This window comes from Melanostigma gelatinosum, assembly GCF_949748355.1.
Source record: "Melanostigma gelatinosum genome assembly, chromosome: 15".
In the NCBI taxonomy this organism is placed as follows: Eukaryota; Metazoa; Chordata; class Actinopteri; order Perciformes; family Zoarcidae; genus Melanostigma; species Melanostigma gelatinosum.
In genome coordinates, this window is record NC_136648.1 from 19,234,589 (window position 1) to 19,248,517 (window position 13,929).

At 46.9% G+C, this 13,929-nt stretch overlaps 1 protein-coding gene across 1 annotated transcript; it reads right to left on the minus strand.

Moving 5' to 3' along the window:
* Positions 1-214: 214 nt before the first annotated feature.
* slc6a9 (solute carrier family 6 member 9) lies at positions 215-13,660 on the minus strand (the record flags this gene model as incomplete). The annotated part of the gene is made up of 10 exons (XM_079285460.1): positions 13,381-13,660; positions 10,153-10,285; positions 9,776-9,910; positions 9,585-9,688; positions 4,055-4,292; positions 2,695-2,829; positions 2,511-2,610; positions 2,013-2,113; positions 899-1,069; positions 215-487 (listed from the first exon to the last, which is right to left on the minus strand). The coding sequence occupies exons 1-10, from the start codon at positions 13,644-13,646 to the stop codon at positions 215-217; spliced, it is 1,656 nt and encodes a 551-aa protein (XP_079141586.1). The 5' UTR covers positions 13,647-13,660.
* Between the last annotated feature and the right edge of the window lie 269 nt (positions 13,661-13,929).

The following is a 13,929-nucleotide window of genomic DNA, read 5'->3' on the forward strand; positions in this document are numbered from 1 at the left end:
ACGCAGATAGATAGATAGATAGAAGAGGTTAGGATAGATATAATAAGCCCTTACAATATGTAAAGGTCTCCAGCAAATGGGATTTCCCCCACAGAGGACTGTGGGAAAGTGGGTTGAGGATGGAGGAGAAGGGAGGAGAAGGGAAGAAGAGAGGGAAGAGATGGTGGGGCACAGCAGGGGTGTCCCCGGTAGCGCTGACAGAGCACGGTGCCGTCTATGCGCTGGGGTTGGGGCTGTTTTGTGTGTTGGTGGAGCCGTTGCTTCCCTGGATGGTGAGGCTGATCTCATCCCTCCTCTCCTTCTCCTCCTCCTCCTCCTTCAGCACCTCCTTTCGCTCTTCCTTCAGCTCCTCCTTCAGCTCCGCCTTCTCCCTGAGGGGACGAGACTCCATCGTGTCTTCGGAGGCTATGGGGGCGTAGCGGCCTATCCGGTGCTCCAGCAGGGCAGGGCCCCACGATGGATCTGGCTGGCAAGCGAACTTGAAGCGCTGAGCGAGAAAGAGTCAGACATCAGTCAGAGCTGCTTCAATACGAGGGGAAACTATACCAGCTCCAAAAACACTTGATGAAAAATGTCAAAAGTTAAAGCTGCATTGACAATTCAACTGCTTTCAGCCTCGAAACGCCAGCTGACTCCTCTTTCACTGTTCCACTGCACACGACTGACACCTCAACTTTACTACTTCAACTGCTTTCAGTTGTTGCACTTCAACCGACAGTAGGAGATGTTTTCACGGTAATATTAAATAGACCATTTTTTCATCAAATGTATGCACACTTATGTATAAAAATTCAAGCACCCAAAACATAATGCAGCTTAGTGCAGCAGAATGACAGACACAGAGATGCACACGCACGCACACCCACACCCAATCTCATTATCTCCTTGGTGTCTGTACCTCTCTGAAGGTGGCCCCTGGGGACCTGGAGATCTTGTAGAGGGCATAGACAGGTATGCAGATCACTGAGGACATAGCCATGCAGAAGCCGACACCCAGAGACCAGCCGGGATACTCATAGTCATTGTAGGTGATGGGCTTGTACTGGATCACGGTGAAGATCAAGATGAACTACAGGGACAGAAGAGAGAGACGGTGAATGAGTGAGGGCGTCATCATTTAGAGCAGGGGTCTGAAGAAGCTGATGGAAATGAAACTTTTTTTAAAAACACAGAGGACGGAGAAAACAAAAACAACTAAAGTTTTATATAAACTATATTTAAATGTTTTTCCTACAATATCTGTAACTGACATCCAACATACCATAGAAAGAGGATCATCATGTCACACTATTTGATCAATTTGACAATATTCTGTAAAAACGCCCGTAGGATATACCACGAGAATTAGTCATCAATCATGAAGCATTCCCCATCCTGTTGCTATGGTCAAAGTAAAAAAATCATGACTTCCTGTACGGTTTATCAAAAGAAACCAGCATTAAATCAGTACAGGTGGAGTCACTGGAGACAGCAGCATAGCAGTCCGTTGTTTAACTTCAAAGATGCAGATAATTAGGATTATAAATCATGACAGTTCTAGCAGAGGCCCTGCAGAGCGAGGCATTCATCTGAGTAGTGAAATGAAAGAGAGAACAAACCAAACGCCTGAAATCTGAGCAGTAATCCACAACAATGAATTTCTTGGTTGGCCCAGCAGCTTAGTGGCTAATGCGCCTGCTTGGGAAATAGCACATTCATATCGGCTGCATGTGTCCATTTCCCTGTCCGAAAGATTTGCTTTTAGAAGTTCATACTGGAAACAAAGCCAAACAGTAGCCGAATACAGATTGGTGTTGATGATGGCGGCTCAAATGTAGGTCACGTCCCACACAATGCGCCGGCAACACGTAAAATGTTTAGATCACTGCATCAACACTGCCGGTTTCCCACAACGATCAGATGTCCACACCGTTTTGCGGAAAAGGCCGAAAAGATGTGTGCAGCGATTGTTGGGTTGTGATCAGAGGTTCGATCCCTACGACAGTGGTTTGTATGCGTGTGTGTTCACTTACGGAGATAATGAGGGGGGAGATGAATCTCCAGCAGACTTTGAAGAAGAGAGGAGGAGGGAAGCCCAGCATCATCTCAACGTCTTTAAAGTATTTGGTGTGACCTGCCATCAAAAACAAAGAGTTATCCAGGGAAAGTCCAAACATTACACAACAAGGCGGAGTCGTGAATCATGGCATGAAAGCAGAGTAAAGTGTGAATTTCAACAATAATTAATGAATTCATGATTATTGGTTATTTAACTTAATAATAAATAATAGAAGTAGCGACTCTTAATGAACTTTCCTCTCCTCTGCACCTGTCCCCATCTTTTATTTCAATCAAACCCCCGATGCTTTCAGACTCTATTATAGCTGCCCTGAAACTATTTCTTTATGGAATTTCATAGTGTCATAGTTTATGTGTCACGGCATATTCTCTTCTTTTAATAATGTGAGGTCCTTTGTCCTGAATTCACATGAGAGCAAAAAAAAGCAACATAGCCTATTTTCCATCCTTACCATAAACATACATGAGGCAGATGCACATAATGCAGGAGATGACGACCAAAGAGATACTAGCAGCATAGTTGTCCATCAGTAGCAGCCAATAGATTCCCGCCTGCGCACAGAAAGCAAAGAGTCACCTCCACGAGAGAGAACGAGCTGCGTGCAAAGACACGATCTGCATGTGTTTGGGACTCACCCGTGTCGTTAGTGGAACTCCCAGTAAGAATCCAATTACGGCCACTGACAGTGTGACAACGGTCTTGTTCCGGATGATCCAGTCCGTACCGATCTCATCGACAATGGCCGTCACCAGCGTCTCCAGCAGACAGAACTACCAGAACAGGGATGAAGGGTTTCTGAATTAAATTAAACGAGAGACGAGTTTGGACTAGAAGGACTTCTAACGTCATTCAAAGTAGAAAGTCTGAAATTTGAAGAGGAAAAAGTTCCGCAATAAATGTCCAGTAGATCTTAAATTTCTACATGCACTATATTGTGCTTTGCTACGGTATTTTCTGTGAGCAGCTACATATTTATCCAACACACAGTTTCATCACTTTTGTAGTGTAATGCGTATGCATTCCACCAAAAATATGCATTACTCTGTGGGGAGGGTGTGGCATAACAATCCTAATTTAAGGCACTTAATTCGGTGGTCAAGAATAAAAGGGCTTTTATATTTACAGGGTAATGCATTACAACAGGTGCCTACAGCCCAACTAGAAGTCCTTTGAGGCTGTATTTGTGTTGGTGCTTTAAGCTAAATGCTAATGCTAGAATGCTACCAACTTCAAAATGACAATGTAAACATTGGCTCATAAGCACTATACACACAGCACAGCTGAGGCTGATCGGAGACTATTTCGTTTTGCAGGTATCTTGCAGGCGGCGACCTCCGAGTGACCTTCCTAAAAAGTGAAGACAATGCGGAGGGGCATTAAACTTGCATTCTTTGGGACGGAGGATGTCGTATGCTGTGCAGATTGTAAAGCCCTCTGGGGCAAATTTGTGATTTTGGGCGAAACAAATACATTGAATTCAATTGAATCATATAAGTATTGGAAATTAGAATTTGGACCTGATAATGGATCTACTTGAAAAGTGATAATTTGTCAAAATGAGGTGGAATATTGTCTCAATAGTTGTTGCGTGTTGGATCACTAAAGTCAGTATGGTTCATCCTTTAGGACGATGAATATCTGTATGAAATGTTTTGTCAATCCATCTAGTCGATCACCAACACATTTAAGATCATCATCTGAGGACAATTAATGTTAAATGCCATGAATATCCATCGGAAGGTTGCTGAGATAACTCCGTCTGGGCCAAAGAGGTGAAGCGTCAAACACACATTTCCATCCCCTGAGCCATATGTATCACCTTTCCTCAGGCTGTCTGTCAACTCTACAATTCTCGTTGTTTGTGGCGAGAACACAAGGCTGACTGAGGAACACCAAGATCCATGTAAGCGGTTGACCTCCGCATCAAGTAAACTACGTGTCGATGGATGCGTCGGTATGGTCGGACATGTACAGTGTACAGTTTCTCAGCCTCACCTGAGTCCCCAGTCCCAGGAGGATGAGCATGAAGAAGAAGAGCAGTGACCAGAGTGGTGAGATGGGCAGCAGAGTGAGGGCTTCTGGGTAGGCCACGAAGGCCAGGCCCGGGCCGTGGTCGGCCACCTCCGACACGGGGACTTTCAGGTTGTGTGCCATGAAGCCCAGGATGGAGAAAATGACGAAGCCGGCATACACGCTGGTCGCACAGTTGGTTACGCTGATGATGATGCTGTCTCTGTATGAAGAAAAGAGAAGAAGAAGAAGAATTCATTTAACTGCAGGGAGACAATTACAAGTTGAAACCACTGTATCGAGCATTGTTGTCATTCACACTGTGCCTGTTCACAGAAGGCACAGGATAAGAGAAAACGTACCAAATACAAATACCCAAACTGATTCCCTAAGAAAAACCTGATGTCTGGTCATGTAGGGTGGTGCCCCATGTCCTGATTAACCATGAGCGACTGTGAACGCATCATTCAAAGGCTACTTCCGAGTACATTTCTCATCATCGTCAACTGATACATTAAGAGAGCTCTTTACTACTATCTGTTAATTACTCAATAACACGCAGGGTGAAAGAAAAGCACTTCTTAACGCAACGAGAATAGTGCCGACGTGTGAAATCTATGAGGTAACGAGGCGATGGCAGCAGCAGAGAAGAGAGCGAGCGTGACCAAACTGAGATGTAGTATCTCTATCAAAGGCCCCCGGCGAGTGGAGCAAATGCATCCCCATCGTTCAATAAGCGGGGCAGAGTTATAGTTTTACCAGCCAACTCTTTCAAAAATAAAAAAAACTGTTAAAAAAATGAATGCATGACAATTCAGTCCCCGTAATCAGCAGGGGTGTAAATCACAAATTCCATCACGATACGATAGCATATCGGTTTACAGCTATTTGCTGATATCACAAAGTCTGCCACGATACAATTTTGATTTGCTTCAATTCAGGGACGATATGAGGCAACATCACATTGAACACAATCAGTTACACTAAAATATGATTTTACAATCTTATTACTGGGCTCTGTGGGGATGAGGTGCGCTTGGATGGAAACTGGTGAAACAGACATGCGGTGACTCATGTTAAAGATGATTGTTTATCTTTCCAAGTTTACCACCCCATTTTAAAACATAACCACACATGATGACTACTGCTGGCATCAAGGCATTAGCTAATAATCCACCAACACCTACAAGATGTGCTGCAATGAAGGGAAGCTTGAGAGAACAAGTGCTGCAGTTCCACCTCTTTGTAAACCACTATTTGAAGTCCCAGAAGGATGAGCTGAAGAAGAAGAAGAAGAAGAAGAAGAAGAAGAGCACCTGAATTCATGATGGAATTCATAGCAGAGAAAGCTCAGATTCAGTTTGAGATCTCTCGCCCTTAACAGATCAGTGCTGGGCTGACTTTACCCTCTCTGGGTCAAGATGATTACGACTGGGATGAAGACGTAGCAGAGTAGAAACATTCATACTAAAGGTTGCAAATCGGCTTTGCTCTGAGAAGCACCAGTCTGAGCTGCATGCTGCTGGAGGAACACCTTTTTCTATCTTCAATCTCTCTGACTCAGACTTTGTTCAGATTCAACAAGGGAATTATGCCGTTGCACCGTTGCTGTGTTTCCTCACATTTCCCGTCAGGAGTAATCACAGAGGATGCCTTTGATGCCCGGTGCCCTTTCTCGGCTCCTTCGCAAAACTCTCTGCAGTAGAGTGACTCCACAGGGACGGGGCTGCAGGACACAAGCTGATTAGGCCGCCGCGCAGCTGTGTGCACAGATAGCACAACCTCCAGCTGCTGGCGAAGGAACAAATCATATCTGCAGCCCCTCCAATGCCCCTTACTCGGTCAGCATGTGTGGACAAGCTCGGGAGAATAAATGACATCTTCTCCTCTCCTTATCGCCTTCCATGTCTCCTTTCCCCACCATCTGAACCGTCTCCTCTGCTCCTCACTTGCTCCCTTGGCGTTTAAGCACAGTGCAACCAGCCCCTTAACACATTGTCGGAAAAACATTATCTCTGTCCGTCCTCCTGTTTTACCTTATCTCGCCTTCTCTTTGTAGACCTATAGCCCTGACTCACGGTCTCTCTCTGTCGCTGGTTGTCTCTTCCCTCTGTACTGAAACCTCCAGAAGCCAGTGGTTTAGCTCCTCTTCTCTCCTCTTCTCCGACGCCTCAAGCTTCTCTGATCAGTGCAAGTATTAGGATGCTGGTCTGTGTTGCTCAAACAGTGCAGCAGCACTGTATCCTGATGCAAAATGCCTAATGCCTAAAGAATGAATAAAATGGGTGAGGATGTATGTAATACATACATATGTATGTACATATGTATATGTACATAATACATATGTAATGTGTGTGTGGGTCTGTGTGTGAAAAGAAAAGGGGGGTCTTAAAACTACAGTCGAAAACTACAAAGATGGCGGCGTCGAGTGACGCAGACAAAAGGGAGGGGGAGGCTGTGCGTGTAGTCACGTGTGTGTGAGGGGAGGTGCCTTAAAGAACTACAGCGAAACTACCACCAGATGGCGCAGTCGAGGGACTCTGACAAAATGGCGGTGAGATTGCTGTATGTAATCACGTGTGCCGATGCATCGCGTGAGTTGGGACAATAGGCAACGGGGTTACCCAGGGGCAGACTATGTGTATGCAAGTTACGGAAAACCAAGAGAAATAAAAGGGCAGAGAGAGGAATCAGAGTTTCTGTGTGCGGCGTGCGTCGTAGTGAGTGTGAGGGTCGCAGACCGTATCTTGCACAAGCTGCCGTTGTCGCTTCGCGAACTGACGACACTTGTGCACGATAGTCGCGTTTCCGCACTTCACTCACAGAATCGATTCAAGGAAATATAGCAAGAAACAAAATGAAATCAAATAATCCCCAAATAAACAGATCTTTATCGCTGCGGTGAGATGAGCGTAGTGTTCTCTGATCATATCTCTCAAGTGACAATACACAACTCTCAATCTCCCAGCAGCGACGGGTCTAATGCAGACAGTTACAGCAGTTCAAGACAATACAGCGGGGCTTCGGCGTCCGCGCTGGATTACGCAATACCTTAATATCGCGCGACAGTAACTTCTCACAACAAAATACGGGAATATCAACACATAAATGAAATGACCTGAATTAAACTTAAGTTAATTTAAGCTAAGCTATGCCCAGATACCATGACCCTTACTTTTAGATGCTTCGGAGCAAGGGAAAAGTGTTCGTGGGGAAGTTGTCCTTTTTCCTCGTCAGGAAGGGTGTTCAGGGGGAGCTTGCTGGTCGGCGCGGCTTTGCAGCTGGCTTTGCAGCTGGCTTTGCAGCTGGCGTCGGGCCGTCGTGGCGTGAGCTCGCGCTGGAGCGACACGCAGACGTGATCTGTCCTCGCTGCAGGGAGGATGATTTTACTTCGGTTTTAGACGACGTGGTCCGTGCGTCTTACCGGGAATCATCGGTGGAGGATTGAGGCTTAGTCGTCTTTCCTCCTGCCGGTATGTGTGCACAAAAAGAAAAAGGCAAAAGCGGAGACAGGTCTTGTTGGAGGGATCCGTCTCAGCGGGGTAAGGGGGCCTTACTCAAAGTGGAGCACTGTCTGTTTCGTCCAGCCAAATGGCTCGTGACCTGTCAGGGTTTGAGGAGGGGAGAAGGCCGTTGCTTCCTCGTGGCCAGCGTCGCTGGCGTGACGCTGGAGGGGAAAGCTGAATCTTCTGTGGCCTGGACGGGGGTCCGAGCGAAGAGAGCGTTTGTGTGCTCCCTAGCTCGACGGAGGTCGAAGGGGAAAAGCATTGAGATGGGAGCTGCAGGCAGTTTTGTAGGACAGTGGCTGAACCACAGGGGTCCTGGTGCTGTCTTGGCTCTCGGCCAATGAGATTGCAGCGGTGCATTCAGGTGACTTCAGGAACCATAGTTTTGGGGGGGGGAATTCACACCCTAATGTGAAATTCCTTCAGAGGAGGTTTGCGCTCATCAAACCACAATCAGGATGAAACCTTTGCTTGCAAAAGGGAAGGCCTGACTCTCTTTGTTCACAGCACATGTTGAAGCCATATGGTCAGACCCCAACATATTCAAACATGCATGATCATCAAGCTGTCTTTGTTTTTGGAACGCCAACAATGTAAAATATGTAGGATTTTACTCAAAAGCAACGTAAAAAGCAAATCCCTCTCACAACCAATTGCGACCCACTAGAAGTGTGTGGCGGAGTCTCTATCTGCAGAAACCCTGCTCTCTGGGCATCAACCGCTATACAAACGTAGCGACCAGGTGCCAAATCTTAAGCACGCATCCGAGAGGAAGCTACAAAAATGGCGGACACAGCGCTGGGGAAAAAAAAATGCAGATATGAGGAGGTGAAATGCCAAGCGGAGCGGAGAGGGAAATCTGGGATTCAATTTCACGCGCAGGCGAGCATTGATTTTTCCCTTCATTTTGAGAGTTAAATGTGGGTTTTTTGGGGGAGGTTGTGTTGGGCTGTACTCTATTTCATTTCCTTACATTCAAAACGTCTGTTGTGGTTTTCGAATAAAGCTTCTGTTGAAATGTTTTATCACCCTAAAAAACATAATCCTCAAATAAAATCCCCAATCTGAATTAAGTAATTCATCTGATTAAATGACTTACGTCTTATTTATGAAGTCAACGTTTCTGAAATGAACATAACGCGTCAGTGTCTGCTCTCCCTTTGCAGGTTTTTGACTGCAGTGAAAATGTGTTCTTTGAAATGCAAAGAAAAAGGAATTGAAGCTGAATATTTAGTTGGAGAAAAACATGTCCATTTCGGAAATGATTACATCAATCTTTTTTAAATTCGATGAAGCCACCACTGGAATGTAAAAATGTTACTGATAGTGTTATTCACTACCGACTTCACCTGTCTCTCCTCTGATCCGCTCCGTGTGTGTGGAGAGGCGAACGCCCACTCTCTGAGAAACATGTGAGCCGAGGATAATAATGATCGTGTGAAATTTTAGTGGAATTATCTTCTATCTAAGATTCAAATAACAGGTTCAAACGGAATGAATGCAAAAAAGAAAAGAAGAAAAAGAAAGCTGGACAGCGTTCGAATGTTGATTCCGGTTTTGAATGTTATGAATGAAGCTTTGATCTACGGGGTACATCCCTGGGGTTATGATCTGGACTATTTCTTGACTTCCAGGAGCCTCCTCTGGTTGCCAGGCAAACTCCCAGTGACAACAAGGGTCCAAGAAATATTCCAGCACATAACGCCCCAAAAAAACACAACTTATTGTTCTCACACTTTTGTATTTGTAGGTCTTAAAATAATATAAGATTTTAATTAGTGAGCTATAGAGGCGCATATTTTGTCACTTTAGGACAGACCCAGGCCAGCTGCCTTTATGCTAAGCTAAGCTAACCGTATTCTGGCTCCAGCCGCACACGTGCAAGAGTGGTATATTGATCTTCTCATCTAATTCTCAGCAAGAAGGCAAACAAGCGTATCTCCTAAAATATTGTAAAAAAAATGCCAAAGCAGTCTCAAAGCAGCAACGGTCTTTCTTGTTTCTCCAACCTGTAACAGTTGTTGTGGAACTTGTTGTAGGAGGCCATGGTAATGAGACCACCCCATGCGCAGCCCAGGGAGTAGAAGATCTGTGACGCCGCATCTCCCCACACCTACAAAACAGAAAACCACATACAGTCAGAAGTAGAGCAAAGAATTCATCTTTCCATCTGCCCCGTTTTATGTGCTTGAGCGAATACCTTTGCATCGAGGACCTTCTGCCACTGTGGAGTCAGGTAGTACTTGATGCCGTTGATGGCTCCGTCCAGGGTGATGCCGCGGATGAACAGGATGGTCAGAACGACATAGGGGAATGTGGCTGTGAAGTACACCACCTGCGCACACACACACACACACAGATGATGACACCATGTGGTGAAATCAGTTGGAAGTAGTTCTCTTCCTTCGCAAAACCGACCATTGTGACAAGAAAGTCAAGAATGCCCGTAAGAAATGCGTAATGCAATGCAATGAAAACAGACTTACTGCAGCAATATTATGTCTGTTTTCGCATGTGGTCAAGCCTTGATGTCTATGTATGAGTATTAGTGTGTGTGTGTGTGTGTGTGAGACTGACCTTTCCAGAGGATTTAACTCCCTTGATGAGACAGAGGAAGACGACAAACCAGGAAACAGCCAGGCAGCCTAGGATAGGGAGACGGACCTCTCCAAAGTTCCCGATATCATCGGAGATGTTCAACACATAGTGTCTGAGAAAGAGAGAGAGTCACATGGTCAATTATTTGACATTTAAAAGGTCTTTGAACTCAGGACGTCAGTTGTTGCTTTACTTTTTCATGACAAATTTCCATTGCAAACATTAAAATCAACATAAGCCCTTAATGACTCAGCTAAGCAAACATGAATTTCATCAGCATGCAGAAGACATTAATTAGGGGTCCAAGCACAGCGGAAGCTGCTTTTCTTTCTTATTTTTCCTCCTCTAAAAGAGTTGGTGAAGCCAGAAATGTAAGCTGAAATTGGCAGCTGGGTTGTCAAATTCCACTTACTGCTCAGGCACATAAAGTGACACTCATTGACCTCAAGGTGGTGCTGTAACAATCACGTTTAAGTTTGTACCATTATCTCGAGAACGGCTTGGCATAGTGTCACAATTCTTGTGGCATTTTAGTCTCTCTGTTCAACTGCACCTTTGCTCCAATGGTCTTACATAATCTTTGGTTTTACATAATCTTACATAATCTTTCAAAATGTCACATTTTGCAATTCTTTCTCAGTTTTTTCTCAAATACCTGTGCTACTTTACCGGTTTCCGAAGACTTTTAAGTTAGGAGAGACAAGTTCAAGAGCTCATTCTCAATCAACAAAGACCTCGATCGCTGCTGCGTGCAGCCATATTTGTCTTCGCTCAAGTCAATGCATGTGATACTTAAAGCCATGACCAAAGACATTCACGGGGCTACGTTCTTTTTTGAAATATTATCATTCACTGGCTTTTTGGTGACCCGTGTTGCTCCATTACTACCTAGGAATTAAAGGCAAAAAGCAATGAATACGTGGGATCCAGAGAGGGACATGAACAAAAATGAGGCTCTAGCTTCCCCCAAACATAGTTTACTCTGAAATACCACTTAAGGGCGTTATTAAATGGAAGTGATACTAAATGACAGTATTAATACGCCAACACCAAGGAGGCATACATATCATCACCTCTCCCTCCCCTGGGCAGATCTGACCACAACCTGGTGCACCTCCTGCCTGTGTACACAACTCTTGCACAGAAGCAGCCAGCTGTGACCCGCACAGTTAGATGATGGACCGATGGAGCCGAGGAGGCTCTGAAGGACTGTTTTGAGACAACCGTGTGGGAGGTATTCAGTGATGCCCATGGGGAAGACATCGACGGTCTCACCGACTGCATCACGGACTATATTAACTTCTGTGTTGAGAACACCGTACCCACCAGGACTGTACGGTGTTTCTCAAAAGGCAAACCCTGGATCTCTCTGGAGATAAAGGCCCTCCTCAAGGAGAAGAAGAGGGTTTTTATATCTGGCAACAAAGAGGAGCTGAGGACTGTGTAGAGGGAGCTGAGGATGAAGATCAGGGAGGGGAAAGATGTCGACAGGATGAAGATGGAGGACCAGCTGCAGCAGAATAACACCGTCGGGGTCTGGAAGGGCCTCAAGGCGATTTCTGGGTTCAAGGGGCCCAACCAACAGCCTGAGGGGGACCAAAAGTGGGTGAATGAGCCGAACTTATTTTTTAACAGATCTGACCAGCCATCCACCCCTCCCCCCACCCAGACCTCCCTACTGCTGCAACCCCCATCATCTGCATCCCCTGTGGATTATTACCGCCCCTCCCCCTCCACCTCCCCCCAGCACTCGGCTCCCCTCCCACTCCAACACACAGCACCCCACCCCCCAGCGTGTCCCTCAACCAAGTGAGGAAGGAACTGAGGAGGATCAAGGCGAGGAAGGCCACGGGTCCAGACGGCATCAGCTCAAGGCTCCTCAAATCCTGCGCAGACCAGCTGTGTGGGATAGCGGAGCACGTATTCAACTTGAGCTTGAGGCTGGGGAAAGTACCACAGCTATGGAAGACATCCTGCGTGGTACCGGTACCAAAGAACCTGCGGCCCAAGGACCTCAACAGCTACAGGCCGGTGGCGTTGACATCCCACCTGATGAAGACCCTGGAGAGGCTGGTCCTTGCCCATCTCCGCCCTCTGGTGAGTTCATCCCTGGACCCACTTCAGTTCGCCTACCAGTCCGGCATCGGGGTGGATGACGCCGTCATCTTCCTGCTGCAGAGATGCCTCTCTCACCTGGAAAAGGCTGGAAGCACTGTGAGAATCATGTTCTACGACTTCTCCAGTGCCTTCAACACCATCCAGCCTTTGCTTCTGAGGGACAAGCTGGAGCAGACCGGGGTGGACCACCACCTCACTGCATGGATCCTGGACTACCTCACCAACCGTCCACAGTATGTGCGGATACGGGAGTGTGAGTCAGATCGGGTGTCCTGCAGCACAGGGGCCCCACAGGCAACCGTTCTGGCTCCATTCCTCTTCTCCATTTACACCTCGGACTTCAAACATAACTCTGACGACTCTGCAATCGTCGGCCTCATCTCCGCCGATGATGACAGAGAATACAGGGAACTAAACCAGGACTTTTTAGGATGGTGCCAGCGGAACCGCCTCCACATCAACTCCAGCAAGACCAAGGAGCTGGTGGTGGACTTCCGCCGGGGTAAACGCCCTCCTCCGACACCGGTGAGCATCCAGGGACTGGACATTGAGGTCGTGAAGTCGTATAAGTACCTGGGTGTTCACTTGAACAATAAACTGGACTGGACTGACCACGCTCACGCTCTTTATAAAAAAGGACAGAGCAGACTCTTTCTGCTGAGGAGACTGAGGTCTTTTGGGGTGCAGGGAGCACTCCTGAAGACCTTCTTCGACTCCGTGGTGGCATCAGCCATCTTCTATGGAGTGGTCTTCTGGAGCAGCAGCATCGCGGCAGCTGACAGGAGGAGACTGGACAAACTGGTGAGGAAGGCCAGCAGCGTGCTGGGGTGTCCACTGGATACTGTGGAGGTGGTGGGAGACAGGAGGATGATGGCGAAGCTCTCATCCCTGATGAGCCACGCCTCCCACCCCATGCAGGACACTCTGGCAGCTCTGCACTGCTCCTTCAGTCACCGGCTGATTCACCCCCGGTGTCTGAGGGAGAGGTACCGCAAGTCCTTTCTCCCCGCTGCTGTCAGGTCCTGCATCTTGGGTTCGGTGAGCAATTATTAATGAATGACATATTGTCGGTGTACTTCAGAGACTTACTTCCAGTACTCCTCACTGGGGCTGGTCCTCTTGGTGCGGTTGACCACCTCAGCCACCCCAGCCACCAGGCTCGTGGTAGCGTTAGCGAAGCTAACGTTGAGCCGATTGCCGCCGGGGCCCACCACCCCGCTGCAGTCCGGCGTGTTCCAGGGGTTGTTGCAGTAGGTCCACGGCAGCAGGTTAGTCATGGACATGAAGAAGTAGTAGAAGGCGATGCAGATGACTACGTTGTAGTAGATCCCGATGTAGGTGGACACCACCATCATGCCATAGCCCACGCCTGGAGGGAGAAGGGGACAGGATGGGAGAACAGCAGAACTTGGATGTGAGGCAAATGACGGCTTCTACATGATGGGTAATGCTGCATCCTCAGGATAGAAGTGCTAAGCTAAGCTAAGCTAAGTTCAACTCAGAGCCTTTTGGCCGATATATGTGTTACATTTCACAATAATTTGTGAGTTTGTCAACACAAATATATACATTTTATCCCCACAAATGTATGTATTTATGGGATTTATGCAAGTCCACAAACACATTGGCACCAACCTT